The sequence below is a fragment of the Osmerus eperlanus genome, chromosome 24 (assembly GCF_963692335.1).
Source record: "Osmerus eperlanus chromosome 24, fOsmEpe2.1, whole genome shotgun sequence".
Classification (NCBI taxonomy): domain Eukaryota; kingdom Metazoa; phylum Chordata; class Actinopteri; order Osmeriformes; family Osmeridae; genus Osmerus; species Osmerus eperlanus.
In genome coordinates, this window is record NC_085041.1 from 8649279 (window position 1) to 8676158 (window position 26880).

The window sequence follows — 26880 nt, forward strand, 5'->3', positions numbered from 1 at the left end:
TGGATGCATTGTGCGAATAACAAGACTAGCTAAGCATATCTATACCTGGTAAACACTTCCAGTAAAGATTTAGCATACAAGGTGGAAGCAGGCCTACACAATTATACAGTGATGAAGAAAGTGTTTTGTCCGTCTCTTCATAAACGGAGTGACTAAGTTCAGTTGAGTTCTGGATTTTAATAAGTATTATCAATCTGCAGATTGGGAGAGAAAACCAGACCTCTGACAATAAATGACCACACAACACCAGGCTTAGGTCTCAATCATGTCTCTCTCAGCTCTGAAAGCCGGAGGACCATCTTTTATAGGGCACAGGAATGTAAACATAGATAGTGACAGTCAGGCAGTAATGACGTTACAACAGTCTCAGAGGAAGAGATTCACAGCTCCCAACACATGACCACTCAGACTAGAGAGATCATAGTTGGCGCTCTCCTTGTAGTCATGACCAAGGACGTTTACCCAGTACTTTCTCCTGATCACGAACATCTATTAACCCTGACACATAGACACCCTCTACTCTTATTAATAGCAAGCTTACATGAGAACATACTAACTAGTATCCAATGACTAGTTATATTGATTAGTGAATAATGTAAGCACACCGGAAATCGCAATTTCTTCCACAACAGTAACATTTGAAATTTCTCTATGGTTTGTCTGAAAAGATACATTATATATGTGGTCTGTAACTGAATTCTTAAATTATTTGCACAAACAAATGTGGACAAGCCACTAGTCTTGGTTCTGTAAACTAACATACTGTACACTTTAGAATACTAAGGAGATCACAAATGGGTTTTAATGAAGCCAAACCTTTGAAGAGGAAAGTTTATTTATTAAGTATTTCTCCACTTATTTCACAAATACGTGAATAATTAATAGTGCTGTCAAACAATAAAAATATTTAATCGCGATTAATCTCATAGTTATCTCGCGATTAATCGCAATTAATCGCACATTTTTATCTATTCTAAATGTCCCTTGATTTCTTTTTGTCCCATATTTTTTTCTCATTTTAATGCTCTTATCAACATGGAAAAGTGGATCGGTTTGCTTAGTGCAAATGTTCTTTTTTAATTGAAAACAACATTGCAATCGACTGGCTGTGACGAGGGGGCGGAGACTTCCCATCAGCTGTGTGCTTGGCCATCAAGTGACGTGCTGCGATGATAGCTGAGTTCACAACGACAAAACGCACAGATCGCTTGGCCGCAATATGCTTCTGCGTCTCCGTTTACGGATGGGCGGGCGCACGGATACGCACGGATACGGACGGATAGACTGCGTTTATGGTTCTCCGTAGGCTGTGGGTGCTGAAAACAATTCACCGCCAGAAGAGTAGGTGGCGCAACGTTTTTTTGTAAATCGTCGTGGAGTGTTTATTTACCTAGGTTATCGAGAAGTCGGAGCAAATTTACAAATTAGCCGTTTCATCAATAAAATACGCACATTTTCAGCAACTACACTGCCCATTTCTCGTCACATTTTAATGTGACGAGATTTACATGTACTGTTTAGCTGAAATATGAATTGTGAAAACTTACAGCAATGGCGGTCAAAGGATTCTGTTCGTCCTGTTTATCCCGGCAACCCCGCCCCTGACGCAAGCGATTCTTAATACTGACCAATCACAGCCAAGGGGGTCTCCGTAGCTCTCCGTCGCTCACGACGGATAGTTAGAAAATTCAGGAGGTGCACGTCGAGCTCTCCGGGGCTCTCCGAGGGCTGACGGAGAGCTCGTAGAGGGCGTTCCTCGGAGAAGAGGGCGTTCCCATGTGTCCGTTTTTCGAAAAACGCAGAAGCATATATAAGCCTTTAGGTCTTGTCAATGGAACCATTTTGCAACTTTTTTAAAATAAACTTTCCATTCTGAATCTTATTGGCATCCATTTCGGCGTCTCGCGCTCGCCATCCACTCAACGTAACGTTAGCCTACTACTCTTTAGCCGGCTCGCAAGCCCAAACAAGTGTGTGCGGCGTGCCTGTTGTTTTGTTTCCGGTCTAGCTAGATCCGGTGTGGTGTTGTAGTTTATTAACGTCAGTAGTTGTTGCAACAGCATGTGAAAAAAACTACAAAGTTTGCTAGGCCAAAAAGAACGTTAATCTCGCGATTAAAAAATTTATGCCGTTAAAATGGGTTTGCGCTAACGCCGTTAATAACGCGTTTAACTGACAGCACTAATAATTACCAATGCAACAGATTTAGTTAGAAAAACATCTGTAATCGAATACAATTATATAATATATATATATTTTTTAATTATATGCCACAAAAACAAAAAAAAGTCACAATAATCAAATATCTCAAATTGTAGCATTCCATGATATACAACTCCAAATAACTCAGGCAAATACCTTTCAGATAAAACCATAAGATGTTACACATTAAAAAAGAAAAGAAAAAAGGTCAGACTAAAATAAAAGCCCGGAAGCCCACACTGATAAATTCCATATTGCTTTTAGCAGGAACAACAAAGTTCACTCTTGTGATGTTGGCGCAGTTTCTTGTACAGGCAATCCAATTGTGTCAATATGTTGTCCAGTGACGATTGAAGATTTAATTAAGGCCTCATGCACCTATTAAGAACATTTAGAAGAGAGGGATATTAGTGAGAATTATCTAGCAACCCCAACAATCTCCACCAAATGTAAAGGTTTGTCATTCACAAGGATGTCAATACAATAATAACAACAATAGAAAATGTAATGATTGAACATAAAAGGTTTTCAGGAAAGCTAGTTTTATAATAGTGTCGAGATAACATGCACATTGACCAGGAAAACAAAGGGCACAAAGGGATTTAAAATATATGATGTATATGGAGAGAAGTGACAAAGAAGCAAACAAGTTCTTATTTACCAATTTCTGAAGCATCTGAATAACCATTCCATTTATGCATGTACAATGCTGTAGCATTTAAACAAGCAAAGGGGGGACCATATATGTACATTACTAAGACTATAATAGTAAACATAGTAGCCTATTTAGTTCAGTTAAAGATCCTGTAAAGCAAATTCCATGATTTGCTTCTCAGTACAGTATATACGTGTGAAATGAGTTCCTGAAAGCATGTGCAAAGCGCGAAAACTTTGTCGCACTGAACTTTGTCGCACCGAACTTTGTCGCACTGAACTTTGTCGCACCGTTTTCAGATCAGGTTTTAATGGGGGAGCCAAAAAATTACTCTACGTCATTTTGACCCATCTACGTCAGATCACTGAATGGCTCCTCCTGCTGTACTGTTATTGTAGCCTACATCAGCTAGCTAGCTAGCTTCAGGATGTCTCCCTCCACCCGCAACTGCATCTTCCCTGGATGCAAGAACTTCAGCTGCGCTGCAACGTTATTTAATTTCCCTATTGATGAGGAAAGGAAAAATAGGTGGATAGATTTTGTGAAAATCCACGCTGATGGAACGCTTCGGATAAACTCCAACAGCCGCCTCTGCAGTGACCATTTCACGGCGGATCATTTTAACATGGACCAGAGACAGACGGGGTTCAGGGACACACAGCTTCTCTTGCAGCGTGGAGCCGTACCGAGCATCGCCCTCCCGGCCGTTCCTCCTCCGGTCGCACCTGGACCATCCACCGCTGCCAGCAGTTCATCACTCAATTCTGCGTACTTGTTATAATTATACTAGATAACTTTTCCAGAGGTATCTCTGCTATGAGTTAGTGCAAACCGCTAACTTGATATTAGGCTGCTCGGTCTAGAATGATGGTATTTTGGTGAAATGGTAGCTAATGTGCTAGAAGTAGTTGGAGAGCTCACTGTCTGCTGTCTCTGGTGTCCATTTTTACTCCTGTGTTACAACTCAGGGGAAAAATTCATTTATATGCATATGTATGTTTCAGTCATTGAACAATTCTATACTGTTTTGTTCGGCTTGACGTAGCGTCCATTATCTGGGTCATAGGTAGGCAGCGAGGGGCGGAGCTTCAGCTCCTTCAAGCGACACGCCCCCACAGTCTCAAGCAGAGAAGAGTGCTGATCTCACGATTTCAAAGCCTAATTTAACATACTTGTCGGTGTTTTTTTTCATTCGAATTTGGATGAGTAGTTAATAACACATTCTTCTGTGGTGTGGTGAACTTAAAACTCGTTTTCAATTCCACCTTACAGGATCTTTAAGGTTGAAAAATAACACGTTAATTAATGTTTACCTGTGCGTCATTCCCTTGTGCTGTTAATGAGGGTTGTCCTTCATTCGTCGTCCTAGCTTGGTTGTCTGAGAGATGAGAATCAGCTGAAATACCATCCTTCTTGGCTTTTACTTTAGTTTGAGAGTCATTTGCCCTAGCCTGAGAGGTTTTGACCTGCAAGTCCCTCACTATGCTGCTCGCTGTAGCTCCTTCCATCTCTTTCTGGACTTCCTGCCCAGTCGTAGGGTCACTCTCCACTGAGTTGGAGAACCCCTCGGTAAGTTCTGCCTCACTGATACTCTCCAGTGTCTGTGAGTCAACATCATCATCACTGAACAGCTGGTCAGCACTCCGACCGAGGTTTTCTGCATAGACAGTCTCTGGTTCCATTCGGACCCTATTTGGCCTCCTTTGCCAAAGATTGTTTCTCTGTACCGGAGCCGGATGAGGAGCAGGTTGAGGTGCATCCCCCTCAGCTAGACGGTCCCTCAGTTGAGCAGGCTGGAGTTGGGGCTCAGGTTGTTGCTGGCCCAATACAGGAGGAGGGGGGTCCCTGCGGTGGCCTGTCAGTGGCCTGAGGATACCGTGCTGGAAGGCTGCTTGGACAATGCCATACAGGAAGACCTTGAGAAAATTGAAATAAAATATATCACTCACTGATGGAATTTCAATGCAGAAACATTAACAAGTGATTTGTAACTGTGCAAACTGTGGATACTGTAGAGTGCACTGTAGTCTACGACCAAGTATGTTTGAAATCAGTTTTGGCATTTCCATACCAAGATCGACAACACAATGGTGAGAAGAACTGGAATCTGCAGAGTGACTGGCAGGTCCTTGAGGAGAGCTCTGAGAAAGTCACTAATACCCTGGCCAATGTGCTTCAATGGCTCCGTGATGAACGTGGTGATGGTGACAGAGATGGCCTGCATAGAAAAAATTACAAGTGTATACTGTCATATCCTATGTGTAGTCATATCTACCTACTCTACTGTCATTATAATAATGAAATACCCTGGATGAGGCCAATCCTATGGCTTAATTACCTTGGTTGGAGGTACAATTAAGATTGGATTAACATAGACAACTTCGTAGTACTTCTTACAGGGATCATCCTGAAGTGTCCAGGTGCTTCTGTACCACTCTGCAGAAAAGACAGAAAATACATTGATTTCTCTAAATGTATTGACATACATCGCTAATCATTAATGTGGTAACTCTTTATTCTTTGGAAGCCTATTGATGGTTAAGACACATACAGTATGCACTGACAAACATGCATGTAGCATTAAAAAAAACTATCATCTAATTAGGGGCATCTCAAAATTAAATTTTCCAAAAACAGTATGCAATCCCATCAATGTGTCACCCTTCAAGTTATCGCTCCAGTCAATTTTTCTCAATCCAGAGCACTTTTCATTGAAACCCTCCATCTTTACAAAGTTGTTTTGGTGCTCCGCAAAAGCAATCTGACAGGTAGGGAGAGAAACAACACGAAAAAACAACAATAGATGTATTCAATTACTCAAATTCTTGATGACACTTAATACATTATACATAGTGATAAATACTGTATATCAGGGGTGCACAATTGGCAGACCGATTGAAGGTTCTATCTGGAACTAGATACAATTTCTAATAAATAATTGTTAAATACTGATGAAGCAACCATTATTTTCAATGAACACACACTGCGCTGGCTCAGCGCAGCTGGGAAAGTCACAGACAGCGCTCCATACTACCTTTGGGGGGTGAAAATGTTAGTCAATTGACCTCTTTGAATTCTAATTGTGCACCCCTGCTGTATATAATGGCCTAGCAACCAAGGAATGTGTCTCACCTTGTACAGATACAACCAATTCCATCCAATACTGATGAAGAAGCATATAGCAAACAGTCTCCTAAACTGGACAAACCAAGAGATGACAGACCATACCTCACTACAGATAATGGCCACTATAATCAGCACACAGACAAGCATCTGAAAGAGAAAAATTGAAAAGACATATTGATATTATCAGTAGCTTAACATTGATTGGTCAATCCCAAAACAGTTTAGACAACACCTTCGCACACAGACAGATATATATAACCTTTATTTAACCAGGAAGTCCCATTGAGATTAAAACCTCTTTTTCGAGGGAGACCTGGCCAAGACAGGCAGCAGCATAAAAAACAGAGTTACAGACAGAAAAACACAGAACAAGACAAGTTAAAAGAAACTAAAAGCTAAGAGCTAAGAAACAGTGACGTAGAGTTAATTTAAGAAACATTTACATATTAGGGAACCTGCCTCTATTTCTTTCATTCAAGATTTAAAAGTAGTCAGTGATATTAGCTCCCTGAGCTTTAAAACATTCTGCAACATATTCCATAATGAGGGGGCAGAGTACCCAAAAGCCCTTTTTCCCATTTCCGTTCTGGCATTTGGAACAGTGAGCATAAAAAAGTCCAGAGATCGCAAAGAATATTGTCCGACACTTCTCTGGTTGATGCAAACACACAGGTAGTTAGGGAGCAGACCAAGGATTGCCTTATAAATAAGGGTGTACCAAGGAGAGAGCCTACGGGTGGCCATCCTACCCGAGAGTATAACTCACAATGGTGAGTCAGAGCCTTACAGTTTGTAATGAACCGCAGAGAAGCATGGTAAGCTGCGTCCACCCTACGAAGACAGTTAGCAGAGGCATGCATATAAAGAAGATCACCATAGTCCAACACAGGTAAAAAAGTAGCAGCAACTAATCACTTTTTTACATTACTGGAAAAGCACAGCTTATTTCGAAAATAAAAACCCAGTTTTAACCTCAACTTTTTCACCAGGTACTGTACATGTGGCTGAAAGGTGAGGGAGTCATCAATAAGAATACCCAGATATTTATAAGAGTCAACGACCTCTATTTCACTCCCTTCAAGAGTGACCACCGAAGGGATATTCTGCGGCCTACTCCGACTGTTTGAAAACAACATAAGTTTAGTCTTATCTGTATTTAAAACAAGTTTCAGTCGAAAAAGGGTATCTTGAACAACATTAAAAGCATTTTGCAGGAGATCGATTGCCTGCACGAGAGTTGACGCACAGCAATATATCACAGTGTCATCCGCATAGAAGTGACAGTTAGCGTCCACCACATTATGGCCCAGATTATTTATATAAATAGTAAACCTGGACCTAATACCGATCGTTGTGGCACCCCTTTACAGACGGTAGCAATATCAGAGGATAGACCCTCATATCGGATGCACTGAGACCTATTCTCAAGGTAACTCGTGAACCAAGCGACCGCTTGTTCCGAGAGTCCTGAGTTGAGGAGCCTCAGCCTTAAAACATCCTGGTCAACTGTGTCAAATGCTTTGGAGAGATCAATAAACAGTGACGCACAATGTTGCTTCTTATCAAGAGCAACACAAATGTCATTGACCACTTTCAATGCAGCTGTAATAGTGCTATGTTTTTTCCTAAAGCCTGACTGGTAGGGTGATAAAATGGCATTGCTGTACAAGAACTCCTTAAGCTGCTTGCTCACAAGAGTTTCAAGAATTTTAGCAAGTACAGATAAGTTAGATATTGGCCTATAGTTATTTAAAATAGCTGGGTCACCACCTTTAAACAGTGGAAGAACAAAGGCAGATTTCCATTTCATTGTCAGATTAAAAATATATGTAAGTGGCTCTGCAACAAAATCAGCAGCCAATTTCAAAAAGTGAGGGTCTATACAATCAGGCCCTGCAGGTTTCCTATGATCTAGGCTTTTTAAGGCTTTATGAACTTCCTGCACAGGAAGTGGTGTAAAATTAAAAGGCTGACCAGTATAAACTGGAACCTCAGTACAAGGTTTCACAGACCTTGGACTACAAGAGTCAAACAGAGAGCCAGAAGAAATGAAGTGTGTGTTGAAACAATTCAGTATCTCCATTTTGTCATGAACAGCGACAGAGTCCTTCATAACAAAAACAGGTAAAACGTGTGAGTTCTTACTCACAGAGAGGGATTTTATAGTTTTCCAGAATCTCCTCGGATCATTTAAATTTTCAGTAGTAATAGACAAATAATATTCAGATTTTGCTTTCTTGATAAAAGAGGAACATGTGTTTCTTAGTTTCCTAAACACAAGCCAGTCAGTGGCAGAACCTGTTGTTCTTGCCTTAGCCCAAGCTAGGTTTCGCTCATGAATACTGTCTGCTAGATCAGCGGAGAACCAGGGATTTTCCCGTCCCTGTACTCTGTACTTCCTAAAAGGGGCGTGTATATTTATGATTTGTGTAAAACCATCATTAAAAAAAGACCAGGCAGTTTCCACATCAGGGATTAGCTCTATCCTCCTCCAATTAAAATTAAACAAATCATGATAAAACCCTTGTTCATTAAAATGTTTAAGATTCCTCTTATAAATGATATGTGGTTTTAATTTAGGGACCTTAGTGTTCCTGCTAGCAGCAACAACACAATGATCACTTAAGTCATTACAGAAAACACCAGCAGCTGAGAATTTATGAGGAACATTAGTTAAAATCAAGTCAATTAATGTTGACTTCTCAAGGCACTTAGGATTTGGCCGAGTTGGTGAATTTACTAACTGGGTAAGATGAACAGAATCACAAAAAGATTTAAAATCATTAGCCACGGGCATAAGCCAGTCCCAGTTAAGATCTCCAGCTAAAACAATTTCACCATAATTTAGTCGGGATATAAGGTGTATCAGCGACTGTAATGCCTCGTTTGAAGCGGATGGAGGCCTATAACACCCAACAACGGCCATACAAAGGCCCTTCGAAATTTCAACATCCACTGCAAGAAACTCTAACTGCTTGCAAATCGATTTAGACAGAACCACCTTGACAACAAATTTTGATTTCACATAACAGGCATATCCTCCACCTTTCTTTGCCCTGTCAGCACGATAAACATTGTAACCATCCAAGTTAATGTCCATCCATCCATCATCTTCCGCTTGTCCGGGGGTCGGGTCGCGGGGGCAGCAACCTAAGCAGGGAGGCCCAGACTTTCCTCTCCCCGGCCACTTCCACCAGCTCTTCCTGGGGGACCCCGAGGCGTTCCCAGGCCAGCCGAGAGACATAGTCCCTCCAGCGTGTCCTGGGTCTTCCCCGGGGCCTCTTCCCAGTGGGACGTGCCCAGAACACCTCACCAGGGAGGCGTCCAGGAGGCATCCTTATCAGATGCCCGAGCCACCTCAACTGGCCCCTCTCGACGCGGAGGAGCAGCGGTTCTACTCTGAGCCCCTCCCGGATGACCGAACTTCTCACCCTATCTCTAAGGGAGAGCCCGGACACCCTGCGGAGAAAACTCATTTCGGCCGCTTGTATTCGCGATCTCGTTCTTTCGGTCACTACCCACAGTTCGTGACCATAGGTGAGGGTAGGAACGTAGATCGACTGGTAAATAGAGAGCTTCGCCTTTCGACTCAGCTCCTTCTTCACCACAACGGACCGATGCAGAGCCCGCATCACTGCGGACGCCGCACCGATCCGCCTGTCGATCTCGCGCTCCATCCTTCCCTCACTCGTGAACAAGACCCCGAGATACTTGAACTCCTCCGCTTGGGACAAGATCTCCTCCCCGACCCGGAGATTGCACTCCACCTTTTTCCGGTCGATAACCATGGCCTCAGATTTGGAGGTGCTGATTCCCATCCCAGCCGCTTCGCATTCGGTTGTGAACCGCTCCAGTGAGAGCTGGAGGTCACGGCCCGATGAAGCCAACAGGACCACATCATCCGCAAAAAGCAGCGACCCGATCCTGAGGTCCCCAAACCGGACCCCCTCAACGCCCTGGCTGCGCCTAGAAATTCTGTCCATATAAGTTATGAACAGAATCGGTGACAAAGGGCAGCCCTGGCGGAGTCCAACCCTCACCGGGAACAAGTTTGACTTACTACCGGCAATGCGGACCAAACTCTGGCACCGGTCGTACAGGGACCGAACAGCCCCGATCAGGGAGTCCGGTACCCCGTACTCCCGGAGCACCCCCCACATGAGCCCCCGAGGGACACGGGGGACCAAGTTAATGTCATCATCAATAATTGATTTTGTAAGCCATGTTTCGGATATCACAATGACGTCAGCATCTAATGATTTGACCCATATTCTAAACATATCCATTTTTGGTAACAAGCTTCGCACATTTAAATGCATAATATGTAGACCAGGCAAGGATATGAAGTCAGCTGGCGTCTGAATACACTGCAGCTCAGGGCCAGGGTTAGGCTGCACATTACCAGATATAAGCAATAATAAAACAATCAACAATCTCTGTTTAGCAACATTACATGTCAATTCCTTAGACGTTTCATATCCAAAGTCCGAACTAGCCCTCTCACAGCACACCAAGTAGTTATTTAAAGCCAGAAGGTTTTGGAGGCGGGGTAGGTCTCTGAGCATACTCCTTGAAAAGTTTGTATCCTGCGCTAACGGTGTGTACTACAGCCATGAAACAAGTGCCCCTATTAGCAATGTCCGGCGGGCAGTAGACGTTGTTTGATGCACTCACCCAGGTACGATCGCTTGCTCCCAAGCCCCACAAACACAGCGCACAAAGTAGCGCCATGAGAAGCGCCATTGTCTCTATCCAGAGAAAGAGAGGCGAATGCGTGTCTGTGTGCTCGCGCACACGCAGCAAGCTGCGCGCAGAGGAGCTGGAGCGTAGAGAGGTGAGGAGGAGATGCGGTGGCGTAGTCCGGCGTGAGACGCCAGGCAGGTGACGGTGCAGTAAGCTCTTGAGACCGGGAAAGAGAGATTTTCCGAGGATTGGAGCAGTGTATCCCGATTAGATGATCCAGGAAGCCCCCTATTCCTCAATTAAGGTGTGCAAAAGCGCTACGTATATACTTTGCTTTCAAGTTCAGTATGAAAAGTTAAAGTAAAAATTAAAAGACTTATTAGTAAAAAAACAAAACAGACAACACTGAGTACTGATGAGGACATGGACTAACATGCTGCCATCTTGGATTCGCCGTTCAGGAATAATGACCTGAACACACTTAAAACACACTTCACAGATAAAACACACTTCACCTGTATGACTGTAAACACCTCTACACCAAATGTGTCTTCAAAGTGCCACCTCCAGGCCTCATAGTCATGAGGTTTGAGATCCACTAGGATCTGACTGAGGGCATCATCCAGTGCGCCCGTTCTCCAGCTTTCAATGCCATCTAGAAGCGTCTTGATCTCTGACATGGCTTGATGAGACAGTTTCACCTTAGCATCATAGTAGACTTCACTGGCAGAGTCACTGGGCTGATGAAGTAAACACATAAAGGGAAAAGGGAGATTAGACAAGGGTAAAATGTATGTACTATTTGAAATGATCAGTAGAACTTTTCAGAACTTACAAGGCCTACTCTTTGAATTTCCTTCAGGAGCTTGGTGATGAACCGCTTGAATACAGGATGACATGAAGGCTGCTGCGAGATCGCTGCAATCTGTCAGGATGCCGAATACAGGAGGATCACAGAACATGACGTGTTGATGACACGTTGTATTTCTATTCGTCGCTACGTTTAACCCCGTATTGAAACCAAACCATGACCCAAAACCAAGGCGTTAACAGTGGGAATAGTCAACTTCATCCAAGACGGATAATTGACAAACGTGTTCTACAATAGAGCCTCACTAACCTCTCTCTGTAGGCCCTGGACTTTAATGTTGCACTCTGCAATGCCAATTTGATTAGAATCTTGGATGTGATCTCTTCTTTTAGTTGGCACATATTCGTAATTTTTTGGCTGTAAATGATCAAGGACACATTAATGACGTGTTGATAATACGGTGTAAGGTGACTTATGTATTATATAAGGTACAGCCACTATAGTATAATTTAGGCTGGACATACTGTACATTGTAGTCAATTTGCTAACTAATAGTTTACCTCCGCTGGGTTTTTCATTGTCTTGGTGCTTGCATCGTAATTCAACATATCGTACGGATCGATCCATTCCTCATCTTGCCCCTTTGCAACCAACCATAGGCTACACACTAAAACACTAACCATGTGCATTGCCTAATACTGTGAGGACCTCTTTACTTGCTAACAACACACTCCACTATAGCAAGCTAGCTGGATATGTCTAGGCTACTGGTACTGTTCTACAACACTTGTCGATTACTTGCATACATCTTCACAAAAATGATAGTTTAATCAAATGTATTTGATAAGTTAGCCATAAAGCATGGAAATCAATAGGAAAGTACACCTTTCAAATAGCCGTTACAGCAGCCCAAGTTTGTTTTGTTTTTGTTTCCGGGTGGCTTTGTTGCGTACCTCCAGAGAATGTCTAAACTTCCGGGTTCTGAACTGGTTGCAGTTCCACTCTAGTTCCATATGAGGGCGCTAACGGGCGAGTGCAGAATGAATGGAGGTCTATGGAGCAATACCCCTCAAAATCCACTTTTCTCAGGATATAATTTTTTGTCTAGTAATTTGAATGTTGAATTCGAAAGGGGAGGCAAAAAAAATACACACTGCTGGGTGTAAGACTTTTTGTATTTTTTATTTTATTTTTTTATTGCTGGAAAAAGTACAAAGTATACAGATAATAGTACACAGATCAGTATACAGGTGTATAGACAACTGAAATAAGAAAAATAGGATTGCCAGGGGTATTACAAGAGAATATTAAATTAGGTCCATATATTAAACGTTCTTAAGGCCTTTTTGTTGTGGGATTTAGAAAGTAAAGACATGTTATTTGCAAACTCACAAAGGAAAAGTATAAAATACGGTTTCTTACTGCTGAATTTACATTTGTGAATGTGACATTTTTCCATTAAGATCAATACATTTATTACAAAGTATTCATTTTCTTTTCTCCGATTCTTGTAGAAACAAAATATCAAATTTTCCCACACTAAAACAAAATCATTAAAGATATGATCAACTATAAATCTGCTGAAGTTTTGCCAGAAGGCTTGGGTGTGTAAACAGTGCCAGAAGAAGTGCAGGACAGTTTCAGAGTGATCTTCGCAGAAGCAACATTTCACATTTATGTCTCTTTTATACTTAACCATATAATGATTAGCAGGGTCATATCTGTGTATAATTCTAAATGATACCTCCTACACCTTGTTCAGAATAAGGTACTTTACAGATTGTTGTATCATCAGCAAGTTGACTGATGATGATATCCCTACCTACATTTACATTTTACATTTAGTCATTTAGCAGACGCTCTTATCCAGAGCGACATACAGTAAGTACAGGGACATTCCCCCGGGGCAAGTAGGGTGAAGTGCCTTGCCCAAGGACACAACGTCATTTTGCACAGCCGGGAATCGAACCAGCAACCTTCTGATTACTAGCCCGACTCCCTAACCGCTCAGCCGTCTGACCTCCACTGAAAGCATTCTTAAGTGTAGTTATTCCAACAGATCTTTCAGAGCCCTGAGCAAACCACATATCATTACCCCATTGCGATTTCCAAAAATTAACATCAGCAGATGTGGAGTGACTCTTGAAAAAAACAAAAGTCTGTCTTAACCCTTGTGTTATCTTCGGGTCATTCTGACCCATCAGTCATTGTGACCCACCGTCGTATTGCGACAACTTTACTGCATACAAAAACAAAGTGAAGCATTTTCTTTTAACCGTTGGGCTGTCTCAGACCCCCCACATTGCGAAGGTTAAAAGAAAATTATTTGTTTTTGTATTGGGTAAACACAACGATGATTCGTTATGAACCTTTGGGTCATGTGACCTGAAGGCAGCACAAAGGTTAAGTTGTTTAGCAAACAAAAACAAAGCTTTCCTCTTACAACTCTGTCTTAAACCCCTGGCATTAACCCTTGTGTTATCTTCGGGTCATTCTGACCCATCAGTCATTGTGACCCACCGTCGTATTGCGACAGATTTACCGCATACAAAGACAAAGTGAAGCATTTTCTTTTAACCGTTGGGCTGTCTCAGACCCCCCACATTGCAAAGGTTAAAAGAAAATTATTTTAATTTGTTTTTGTATTGGGTAAAATTGGGTAAACACAACGATGGTTCGTTATGAACCTTTGGGTCATGTGACCCGAAGGCAGCACGAGGGTTAAGGGAAACAATAGATAAGGACAAGGTTATTTATAGAACACAAACAAGAAATAAGCTAAAAGGTGCTTAGTGTAGAACTGGGAAAGGGGACTGAGTGCTGCATCATCAAAGTAAATGAAAGGTAAAGTAAAACGTAATAATAGATTAAGCCAATCAAAAACACAGCATTCTTGATCAATTGCCATGTCCTATTAAGTGGCCTATAACATATTTCAAAAAGACGAGTGGCAGTGATTTTATAAATTAAAGAGTCACTTGGACTATATAGGAATGTCCGCAGTCTTGGTTATAGGTCAACCAAACCTTGGAAGTCGCTTTGGATAAAAGTGTCTGCTAAATGCATAAATGTAATGTAAATGTATGAGATTATAACATACTGTAAACTCTGAATGTAGTGCAAATCAAACCAACCCGTTCCTTATTTATGGAATTGCCAGCAGGCAAGACTTCTTTTAGGGAGGGAGAGAAACTTCTGATCCGCCGATAACACCGCGACCTCCGACGAAGTAGGCTGGTTTGCCCTCCTCTCGAGCCTTTTTTATCAGTGGCCACAGCTTGCTTCTTTGTTCTCTGTCTTCCTTTGAGAGATCCTCCGAAAATCTTAATCCGTTGTCATGCAGGTATGATGATCTCTTGGTAGCTTTCCATACGGACTCTACAGACACGTGAGATGAACTGGATAATGATCCTGAGCCTGCCCATCTCCTCCGGCACGACAGCTTGACAGATCTCGATAACTTTCTTCCGTGCGTTTTCCTTTTCTGATTCGTTGACTCCGTTAAGTCTAAGGTTCCATCTCCTGAAGTATCTTTCCAAATCTGAGATTCCTTTGCTGACAGGCGTCACCACGCTCACCTTTTTTAGCCATTTTCTTCTTGAGTGTGCACACTCTTCCCATAACATCACTTATCTCTGCACACACGAAGTCAATCGTCTTTTTGAGCCCTTCAATTTTCAGTGCATTGGCACTGACCATGCTTTCAATGTTATCTGACCTCGTGTTGATTAGGGCTGAAAGGCTAGCAAGGCTAGCAATGATATTGTTTAGCTCAGCTCAGTGTCCCTAGTGTGTTTTTATACTTTTAAATTCAGTCTGGTCACATTACGTGACTGTTCTGTGCCACTGCTAGCTTGCTAGCCCAGCCTACAAACGACTGGTTGAGTGACCGGTGGCGTAACGTGTATTCTACTGTAATCTTGCACTAGTAAAAATTCTGTATTTTTACACAAATGTTGTGTAAAAGTGGTATTTTGATCGATATTGTGAGTACATGAACCTAAGTCTGCACGCTTGGTCATAACTACAACAGTGACCTTAAAGAACTACAACTCTGTATTAACTTTTCTAACACGCGCCCGAGCGTGGTGGAAGGCAAGCGGTGCAGAGCGTTAAAAAACTCTGCAGTGTGAACGCACTGTTAACAGTATTAGTAGCTAGCTGCTTCAGTCTGGTGCTCTCCGTGGCTCTCTTTCTATCGCGTTGGCTCGACATTGGTCAATTCCTCTTTTTATCTTGGCTGTGTATTATTTATGATAACCGCAGGTGGTTTTTGGCAAATAAATTAGTACACTTTTACCATTTTAAAACTTTATCTTGCAGATTCAGGGGTTCTGGAGAGGAGGGTCCGTCGGATTGTCGAACCACAGATTCAGGAGGAGCAATGTGGTTTTCGTCCTGGCCGTGGAACTGTGGACCAGCTCTATACCCTCGGCAGGGTTCTGGAGGGTGCCCAACCAGTATTCACGTTTTGTGGATTTGGAAAAGGCGTTCGACCGTGTCCCTCGGGGGCTCATGTGGGGGGTGCTCCGGGAGTACCTGGTGAGGTGTTCTGGGCACGTCCCACTGGGAAGAGGCCCCGGGGAAGACCCAGGACACGCTGGAGGGACTATGTCTCTCGGCTGGCCTGGGAACATTACATTACATTTAGTCATTTAGCAGACGCTCTTACCCAGAGCGACTTACAGTAAGTACAGGGACATTCTCCCCCGCAAGTAGGGTGAAGTGCCTTGCCCAAGGACACAACGTCATTTGGCACGGCTGGGAATCGAACTGGCAACCTTAAGATTACTAGCCCGACTCCCTCACCGCTCAGCCACCTGACTCCCTGGAACGCCTCGTGGTCCCCCAGGAAGAGCTGGTGGAAGTGGCCGGGGAGAGGGAAGTCTGGGCCTCCCTGCTTAGGTTGCTGCCCCTGCGACCGGATCCCCGGATAAGCGGAAGATGATGGATGGATGGATCTTGCAGAGCTCGGCAGAAAGCGTCTACTCACTCGGCCATCTTGGCACGCCCCACTTTTTTGTCTTAAAAAGCCTTTTAAAATGTCAATGATGTCATACACACCGTACGACCAGAGATACTGCTTTACGGCAAGCTCTGGTCACTTCCTTTTATTTTGCACTCGCTCTCGATCACCCCCAGTGGAACTCTGGTGGAACTGCAACCAAATTCGGTACAATGGGGCTTAAAGATCCTGAAAAGCAAATTCCATGATTTGCTTCTCAGTACATTGTATACGTGTGAAATGAGTTCCTGAAAGCATGTGCAAAGCGCAAAAACTTTTATGCTCAGGTTTTGTATAAGCGGAGCCAAAACCCGACCGATCTACGTCACAGCGACCGATCTACGTCAGATCACAGACGGTTGCATTCTGTTACTCAGCTGGTACGATGCAAAGACAAAGTAATTAACACATAAAACACTCAGACACTGCAGGTATCGCGGTTATGATATCTGCAATTGATTTAGCTAGTGTTGCTGTTGTTGCTAAATTCAATAAATTCAAGGGGGTGGAGCTTCAGCTCCTTCAGGCCACACGCCCCCCCCAGTCTCCAGCTGAGAAGACTGCTGATTTTCTCATGATTTCAAAGCCTAATTTAACATACTTGTCGTTTTTTTTCATTCGAATTTGGATGGGTAGTAAACAACACATTCTTCTGTGGTGTGATGAACTTAAAACTCATTTTCAATTCCACTTTACAGGATCTTTAATAGGGAGTGCACAGGCTCTCCGTAGACAGGCTCTGAAGGCAATCAATTGACGCAACTCTCTCTCTATGACTCTGGATGCAGCTAAATGGTACAAATTGGTAACCAGAGCCTCATCGCAAAAAGGTAAACATCTGGACTAGCACTTTTTCAGCAAGGTTAGCTAGCCCAAACTCTCAAATCTCTGGCTATAGCCTGTTCTGTATCTGTTGCGAGAGTGCAGCCATTTGTTTACTGAGGTAGTTATAGCAACCCCAGGCATGGACAGTCAGTCTTCGCACTCTGATACAGACCAACCAATGGGAGTAAGGTGACACAACCTCTCAAGAGCGCCCGCTCCCAACCCAAGCTCTTCTCCTGTCTGGCCCCCCAATGGTGGAATCAACTCCCCACCTCCATCAGAGACACTGACTGTCTCTCCACCTTCAAGAAAAGGTTTAAGAAGCACTTGTTCCGGGAGTACAACGGTACTTAGAAATGATTTGCTGGACCTGATGTTAGTTTCCTCCAGGAACACAATGACTCTTATTGAGGTACTTGTTGCTCTTGTTGGTTAGTTGAAACTGATTTAACTTCTTGTACTCGCTGTGAATTATATTAATGTTGCTTGTTTTTCTACAGGTACACTCTTGAGGTTCATGTTGTTTAATTGTAACTTGTTTAACCCTTGTGCTGCCTTCGGGTCACATGACCCAAACAGTGGTGTAGTGGTAAAAATAGAGGTGGGTAAACTATGAATTGTATTATTTATTTATTTATTTACAGGGTCGTCAAGCCCCCCCCGAGACGAGCCCCCCCCCCCACACGCATTGACCGGACCATGAGACACGCATTTCAGCCCCTTCACAGAGGCTTGACAACACTGTTTACGTTTCATTAGGCCTATTTGGATGGAACAGGTAAGGTTGGCTTGTATCAGCATCATCGTAATTAAAAGAACGTTAATAATAGTAGGCTAGCCGTTTGTCCCTGTCTTAATGCGATGTTGTGCAAACCAAAACAGCGTTTACAAACGTGAATTGATCACTCTACTTGAGGCCTTTTGCGGGCATCTGTGGGAGTGGGAGGAGCACTCGATGGTCTCTTCAAAAATCGCCTGATATCCATGGCTAATTAATCCATTTCGAACAGGTAAACTAATCCACAACGTGTACATACTTTGTGGATCCTGATTGGTGTCGCCGCCGCAGCCGCAACGCATTGATTGGAGGGTCACAGACCCTACAGCGCAGATGAAATGATTCAGACTACAGCGTTTATATGTTAAACAATATGAAATTTAGTCTTTGGTGTTACACCAAATTTATTTCCGATTATTCCAACGGCAGAATACGAGGCGCAGGGAACTTAGATGTGCGTAAACGTGAATAAACGCTATTTAGAGGTGGATAAACGCAATTTCTGCAATTTAGAGGTGGATAAACACTATTTCCGACTTTCGGGAGGTGCGTAAACGGCGTTTACGTGCGTTTAGCCCCCACTACATCCCTGGACCCAAAGGCTCACAACGAACCATCATTGTGTTTACCCAATTTTACCCAATACAAAAACAAATAAAAAGCATTTTCTTTAACCTTTGTGATGTGGGGGGTCTGAGTTACAGTTAAAAGAAAATGCTTCACTTTGTTTTTGTATGCGGTAAAGTTGTTGCAATACGACGGTGGGTCACAATGACTGATGGGTCAGAATGACCCGAAGATAACACAAGGGTTAAAGATCCCATGACATGCTGTTTTTGGATGCTTTTATATAGGCATTAGTGGTCCCCTAATACTGTATTTGAAGTCTATTTCCCGAAATTCAGCCTTGGTGCAGAATTACAGGCACTATGAGCAGTCCCACAATGAGCTTTCCTCAGGACGCGCTGTTTCTGTGTCTGTATTAAATGCTGTGAGGAAGAAAGAGGCGGGGCTAACTGCCATGCTTTGGTCGTTTGCAAGTCATGATGTTTCGAGGAAAAACCAAGGTAGTAGCTCAGTTTCTCATTGGTGGGCCAAATTCTCTGTGCGGGCAAAGCAGAGAAAAGGGAGGTAACCTTCCCTATTGGGACGTCACAATAGGGGATTTTCAAAACCGTGCGTTTGAGCTCTCATTTTCTCAAAGGCAGAGAAGAATATCCAGGGCTTGGTTTACACCTATTGAAATGTCTAGCCACTGGGGGACCAAAGGCAGGCTAGGGGAACTCATATTAATGTTAAATAAACTCCTAAAGCTCTCTTTCATGTCATGGGACCTTTAACTGCATGCTCTTATGGTTTTTCCCATTGGCACTTATTTGGTTTTCACAATGTATGCTTCATGTTTTGGCTACCCGCAATGTTTTTGGAGCTATCTCGTTGTTATGATCAGTGACCTATGCACTTTTGTAAAGCTCTCTCTTGGAAGTCACTTTGGATAAAAGTGTCTGCTGAATGAATAAATGTTAATGTAAAATGTATTACCCTGACCTTGATGAGAGACTGCAGTATCAATCAATCAACTTTATTTATATAGCACATTTAAAAAAAAACACAGGGGAAGCCAAAGTGCTTTACATTGAGACATAAAATAAATAAAAACACAAACAAACAAGCTCACTGCAAGTGCTTTTTAGGGAATGACGGAAAATGTAAGGTAAGTTAAAGGCAAGGGAGTAAAAGTGCGTTTTTAGAAGAGATTTAAAAACTGGAGGCCTGTCTGACATTTAAAGGCAGCTCATTCCAAAGCTTGGGTGCAGCAGCTGCAAATGCTCACCTCTGAGCTTCAGCCTTATTTTAGGGACTGTCAGCAACAGCTGGTCGGCTGGTCTTAGGGATCTGGGGGGTCAGATGGCTTAGTGGTTAGGGAATCCGGCTATTAATCAGAAGGTTGCCGGTTCGATTGTCAAATGACGTGCCAAATGACGTTGTGTCCTTGGGCAAGGCACTTCACCCTACTTGCCTCGGGGTGAATGTCCCTGTACTTGCTGTAAATCGCTCTGGATAAGAGCGTCTGCTAAATTACTAGATGTAAATGTAAGAAGGAGACAGTGCAATTTAGCTAGACCCAAAGTTGTTAAATCCTTTGTGCACACAGGAAGTTACAAACTCCCTCTTGAAACAGCCCTGGCACACTGGATGCCCAGTTTGTTAGTCAAGGTAAATAATCGTATTGCCAACTGTCAACACATCCGTCGAACACCGTTCTCCAGTTGATCAGTTTGTGGTTTCCATCAATGTGCCTGTGAATAAAGATTACATAATAAAGACATAAGTGTATATAGAGGTCTTTATTAAACATCAACTTATTATTGTGAACGGTGGCTATAATAGGCATAAATACTTAATGGCCCCTCAGAATAATTAATATTTAAAATATTTGTACGTTTTTAAACATCTTGGCAAGTAAAGTTTTCCTGTTCTGTTGCAGATAATTTTGCTTACTTTAGGTAATATTTCCCCCATTTTAGAGACTACGAGTAGCATGAAAACTTAAGGTCAAGCTGACAACTGATGAAGAAAGTGTTTTGTCCGTCTCTTCATAAACGGAGTGACTAAGTTCAGTTGAGTTCTGGATTTTAATACGTATTTATCAATCTGCAGATTGGGAGAGAAAACCAGACCTCTGACAATAAATCACAACACCAGGCTTAGGTCTCAATCATGTCTCTTCCCGCTCTGAAAGCCGGAGGACCATCTTTTATAGGGCACAAGAATGTAAACATAGATTGTGACAGTCAGGCAGTAATGACGTTTCAACAGTCTCAGAGAAAGAGATTCACTGCTCCCAACACATGACAACTCTCAGACTAGAGAGTTCATAGTTGGAGCTCTCCTTGTAGTCATAACAAGGAACGTTTAGCCAGTACTTTCTCCTGACCCCGAACATCTATTAACCCTGACACATAGACACAATATACTCTTATTAATAGCAAGCTTACATGAGAACGTACTAACTAGTATCCAATGACTAGTTCTATTGATTAGTGAATAATGTAAGCACACAGGAAATCCCAATTTCTTCCACACAACCAATGGGCATCCCCGCAGCACTTCGGATACAATTTCTGCAGTCTCAAACACCAAGAGCAGTCCCTCCCTGGCTATTTTAGCTGCTTTCACACGCATCTCAAATCGTTCTCTATCCTTGCGGTCTTGCCAGACCGTTCTCGCAACCGAGGTGAGATCAGTTTTATATTCTATATTCAACAGACATTCATATTCGTACCTCCGTTCAGGCTCTGCGTCATATTTAGGGACCGGGGTAAAAGAGTAGACAGCCCGAATGTTTCTTCAATATCTTTGTCAAAATTGACCATACAAACTTCAAACTTGTTGCACATTCTTCTACTAACTGACCAAGTTGTCCGCAAGAGTGTTCTTTTCAAGAACGCAAGTAGCCTACGTTCTTAGCGTTCTTTGGATTGATTAACAGCCAGAATCTCAAAAGACAGTTCCGTCGAGTGAATTCCGACTCGCAGAGCACATTTGTTCCGTACGTGCGTCCCATAAGTGCACTTTTTTTTTTCAAAAGACCCAGCACGAATTAATTTACGTGGTTACTTCATCTCCAAAGAATCTATTAATTTAAATCAACAACTTGAGAAATAATGTAATTTTCACTGTTTTCAAAAGCCATTGGTTAATTGACATAAAATAAGGCCTAAACTAAAGGCCGAATTATACTACTCCGACTCCGTTACAGACAGACGGACGGAGTCGGTCGGATTCGTTGAATTTATAGTACTCCGAAGGCTGTGGGTTCTGAAAACAATTTACTGCCAGAAGAGTAGGTGGCGCTGCACTGCGATGCTAGCTAGGTTATCGAAAAGTCTGAGCAAATTTACAAATTAGCCGTTTCATCAATAAAATAAGCACATTTTCAGCAACTACACTGCCCATTTCTCATCACATTTTAATTCAGATGCTGATTTACATGTACTGTTTAGCTGAAAAATGAATTGTAAAAACTTACAGCAATGGCGGTCAAAGGATTCTGTTCGTCTTGTTGGTCACGGCAACCCCGCCCCCGCCCGACGCAAGCGGTTCTTAATACGGACCAATCACAGCCAAGGGGTATCTGTAAAATGACGGACGGACAGACGGATAGTCAGGAAAATCAGGAGGTGCATGTAGAGCTCGGAGAGGGCGTTCCACGTCGGAGAGGGCGTTCCCTGTGTCCGTGTAAACGGAGTAGTATAAATCGGCCTAAGCAGTGCGTCTTGACAAGTTTAGTCAATTATTTCAATTATGGCGTATCCGTTCTTCAACCCTGTGGATGAAGGTGCTTAGATTATACAAAGAGCGTTTATCCCACCAGCCCCAAGGGTCTTCAGAGACAGAGGTATGGAAGAGGTATAGGTTCAGCAAGTCCAGCATAGTTTATCTTGATTGTTTTTATTGTCATTCTTAAAATATATATATAGAGAGAAACACTTTAGTTACTCATAAGGATGGCAATGAACACATAATAGTAGCATCCTTAGTAGAAAGTTGTAGAAAGGAGGGTAGTAGACTATGCAGTCTATGTAGGTAGGCCTAGACTATCTGCTGGAATCACTCATAAGGAAGCAAAGTCACTGTAGCCAAGCCTTGCCCACTGTTCAGTTTGTCTGCATTGTTTGAACAGGGTTGGGTTCAAGAATTGACTTAAAGGTTTAGCAAAGGCAACTATGCCAGAAAATAAGAAGGGTATACCTTGCTCCAAAGCGGTACCTGAATATTTTCATCAGTTTTCCAGGTCATCTTGAAATACAAATAATTCAATTGTATAAAGTATTTTCATTGTTTGAAGTATCCTACATGTTGACAAGCTTCTGTATTACTTCATCCTCTCCTTCTGGCTTCCCAAATGTTATAAGTGAAATATACTTTCCCCATGGGTGTATCCAGTCCCACTGGAAGACTCAGGGGCTGACTGCCTGGTGCCCCCAGGGTTGCCCTCTTGAGTGGCAAAAATGAGACAAAGTGCCCTACTGTCTGCCATTCACATGATAGTGTGCCCTCTATAATAAAATAAAAAACATGTCTTAATGAGTGCCTTTGAGTGCCTAGAGAAAACGTGATGCAGTACCCCATAAGGTGCCCTTACAATGGTCTAAACGTGACTGTTACAGAAAATGAGATGCTGTGGCAATGTTGCCCTTTTCGGGGACAACTCAAAAAATCCATTGACGCTGCTGAAAATAACACCACTCTGCTGGTTTACGCTTTGCTTTTTGCGACATAACTCCTCTTTTCGACGATCGCCTGATCTGGGCTGCTTCTTTTTTCTCTGTGCGCGCACACAATCTAAGTTTATTGAAGTCTAGCTTGAATTAGCGTTGCTTGTTAGTGGAACGGCTTAAGTCTAAATTGACATTTACCTAAGCGAGGCGTTTTCGTGTAAGCACGTCTTTCGTTAGCGACGTTGATGGAACACCCCCCAGGACCTGAGCACATTATAATTTCATTCAATTTACACACTATGACACAGTTCTCTATGTAAGAAGAATATTAACTCAAAATTGGTACATTCTCTTGTGAAAGTTCTCAAATTGTTTCAAGTAGTTCTATGATGAACATTAGTGTCAGTCAAGACAGGTTTGAAATTCCAGACTGGTATAAGCTGTAGGGAAGATGTTGACAACACTAGCGACGATGGAGTAGTCTCTTGTACAGAGACTCCAACATGTTCTTCTGAGCGGGTTGAAAAACCATCATCGGCCTCATGCACCTGTCAAAAACAAAAGAATATCTGTAAAATTATAAACAAAAACAAACGTACACAAAGTTCTGCTTATAGTATAGCATACATATATTACAATAATGTTAAGGTATTTGTTTGATTTTGCAATAAACACACACATGAAGGTTGGCTATTGTTTGCAATCCTTCATTCAAAAAATATGATAGATTTTTTAAATCTCAAGATAGCATGTAGAATTGACCAGGAAACCAATTAAGGTCCACATATTTTCATTTAACAAACTCAGACTTGGGTTATTCAGATGTTCATAGAGAATTTGAAAAACCATCCTATTCAAATGCAGCTGAGTTAAAACAAACAAGAGGGACCTATTTTCATACTAAGTTCCTAATACCATACATATAGCACTAACAGAATAAAAGGCATACAGAATGTATCTGTCAAACATATTTACAGTACCATTGTGTCATTCATTTGTTCTGTTGAGGAAAGCAGTTCTTCATTCAGCCTTCCAGCCTGGTTGTTAGAACCATAGATATATAAATAAAGACTAGATGTCTTACGGCGGAGTCTAGAACGTCCGTGCATGGCGGCCATTTTGCTACAGTCAACTCGCTCACCCATAACATTGTGTTGGTGCTACATGTACTTTTTAAATTAACATACTTTGGTCAGTTTTCAACCGATTTTGGAACGGTTTGGTTTGTTATCAACGTCAGAGATGTCGTTATGCCACTGCATACTTCTATTCTTAAAAAAAAAACACGTAATTATTCATAAGTATGCAGTGGCATAACGACATCTCTGACGTTGATAACAAACCAAACCGTTTCAAAATCGGTTGAAAACTGAGCAAGTTATGGTCATTTAAAAAGTACAAGTACATTTAAAAAGGCTTTCACCTGTGAGTCACTGCTAGAGACAACTCCTACATCCTCCTCATGGGATTCTTTTGCTTCCTCACTTGAAGGTTTTTTCCCCTCCACATCACAAAACTTGTCACAGACAGCCTCCCGCCTGTCTGAGTCAACCTCACTCAGGCCAAGTTTCTCCACAGAAACCGTTTTCGGTTGCTCTCTGACTCTACAAGGCTTCCTGTGCCTAAGAGGGTCCACCTGAGCTGTAAGGTCCTGAGGTACATTCTCCCTCGTTATCTGGTTCTTCTGTTGACCCAGGGAAGTAAGCAGGGGCTGGTTTCCTGCAGTGGGAGGTGGGTCCTTGCAGCTGCGTCGAAAGTATACCAAGACCTTAGAAACATTGGAGAGAACATTTTAGAATATGACAATTAAGGAATGACTGAATGTGTGAAGCCATGAAGTCTGTGTGTGATTGAGCATGTTTGCATTTATGTTTGTTATAGTATTTCCTTACCATGATGGAGAACACGGTAAGAACCACAAAGCTAAGGAACACAGAAAACTGCAGGTCTTGGATGAGAGCGCCAAGGAACTCAGTGTCACACAGATTTGACCCTTTTATGGTTGTGATGAGGGCGTCAAAGATGGTATGGTCAGCCGAGGCAACAGGCGGCTGTAAATATGTATAAGGATTTGACTAGGCGGGGTTTTAAGTAAGAACAGGTTTGTTCTAGGACAGTGCTAGGACATTCAAAGTTAGCACTCACATGTGGACTGTATGATAACCCAAACTCGAATGCTTGTGCTCTGGTAGACAACATTAACATATTAGGTCCTTTTATTAATTAATTACTTATAATATTTACGTAGGCTATGTACTTTGCAAAATTGGCACAAAAGCCTGCTGGCCATAGTAGCCTATATCTGTCACGATATCAGATTGGGTCACAATATCAGTTTTTGCGTATGTGCTTACCTGGTTCTTTGCCGTTTGTTTTCTCATACTCTTGGTGCTTGGATCGTAGTTCAACATGTCGTTTGGGTCGATCCATTCTTCTTTATCATCCCCACTGACAACCAACAGGTTGCACACCAAAACAAGTACGATTTGCATACCGAATTCGTGCATTTGACCAAATGTGATCTTTAATGACCCGTCAAACACGGTAAACGACGAGCCCTCGTCTCGAGTGTCTGAATATTGTTAGAGAAAAATAATGGAAAAAATTAGACAAAGTTAACTTGCAAAGAAAACACTGAATGTAGTTCTTAAAATAATTTCTAATTATAGACTAAAACGTTTTTAGTAGGAACGGTAGACTAAATGTGGGCTAGGAACTTACTTTCTGTTTTGACGCCATTGCGTAACCCCTTTTGATGCCTGCCCTAGATTTATGATTTCGTTTCTCAAGTAGCACCCTGTAACAGGGGCGGCGCCAGGGGGGGCTAGGGGCTGCTAGAGTTCCCCCTGGATTAGCCATAGCACCCCCATAGCACCCCCAAGAAAATAATGGTTTATTTATTATTGTTATTTAATTTCATTCTGCGTTCTTAATTTAATTTATTGTGTGATAATAATATTTCAATCACAAAAGAAAATAATAACAGATTGAAATAAACAGATTGTTCACGTAGCACGACACAGACACATGTCGAGAGCTACCCAGATACACATACGTCTTGCTGACGTCACCTTATAATCGAAACGTGTGTTATATTCATAAGGTCGGATAAGCATCGGCAAATGATCGTATATTTTTTTCATCTCTGTGCTCTATTTCAAACGTTGCAGATACGTTGGCTCATCGTCGGCTCATCACTGACTTTCAGGAAGAACGTTCTATGCTCAGTCTGTGTTGTATTGCAAGCATATCTCGAGCCAGAGACTCGCAAGTCAGAGGCATTCACTTTTTAAACCGTCATTTATCTTCACATATTCACAGTATTCGTTGTTAGGTAAGTAAATGGAAGTAGAAAAATATCAAAAAGTTGGCGATAAGTAGCCTATGCCATTGCCTACAACAATGTGTAAAGTTACTGTAATGAGCTAGGTTTGAGTGAACTATAGGCTACAGAGCTAGTTAGCGCAAAGGGACCCCAACCGGCTAGGCTAGCTCAACACACTGGTCAGACATTTTACAAAAATGTACTAGTAGTTAGCTATTAGAGCAAAATACACATATACATGTTAT

The 26880-nt window shown here is 42.3% G+C and overlaps 2 protein-coding genes across 2 annotated transcripts; both read right to left on the reverse strand.

The window, feature by feature from the left end:
* Nucleotides 1–270: 270 nt before the first annotated feature.
* LOC134011405 (chloride channel CLIC-like protein 1) lies at nt 271–12432 on the reverse strand. Its single transcript, XM_062451017.1, has 10 exons — nt 12038–12432; nt 11787–11894; nt 11502–11591; nt 11182–11406; nt 5990–6130; nt 5519–5618; nt 5196–5293; nt 4929–5075; nt 4171–4773; nt 271–2580 (listed from the first exon to the last, which is right to left on the reverse strand). Exons 1-10 carry the CDS (start codon nt 12164–12166, stop codon nt 2482–2484), a joined length of 1740 nt encoding a protein of 579 aa, XP_062307001.1. The 5' UTR covers nt 12167–12432; the 3' UTR covers nt 271–2481.
* A 6921-nt stretch (nt 12433–19353) lies between these two features.
* Nucleotides 19354–26069, reverse strand: LOC134011410 (uncharacterized). The gene is made up of 7 exons (XM_062451026.1): nt 26032–26069; nt 25665–25882; nt 25203–25361; nt 24734–25078; nt 24291–24347; nt 22119–23858; nt 19354–20385 (listed from the first exon to the last, which is right to left on the reverse strand). Exons 2-6 carry the CDS (start codon nt 25815–25817, stop codon nt 23685–23687), a joined length of 888 nt encoding a protein of 295 aa, XP_062307010.1. The 5' UTR covers nt 25818–25882; nt 26032–26069; the 3' UTR covers nt 19354–20385; nt 22119–23684.
* Nucleotides 26070–26880: the final 811 nt, after the last annotated feature.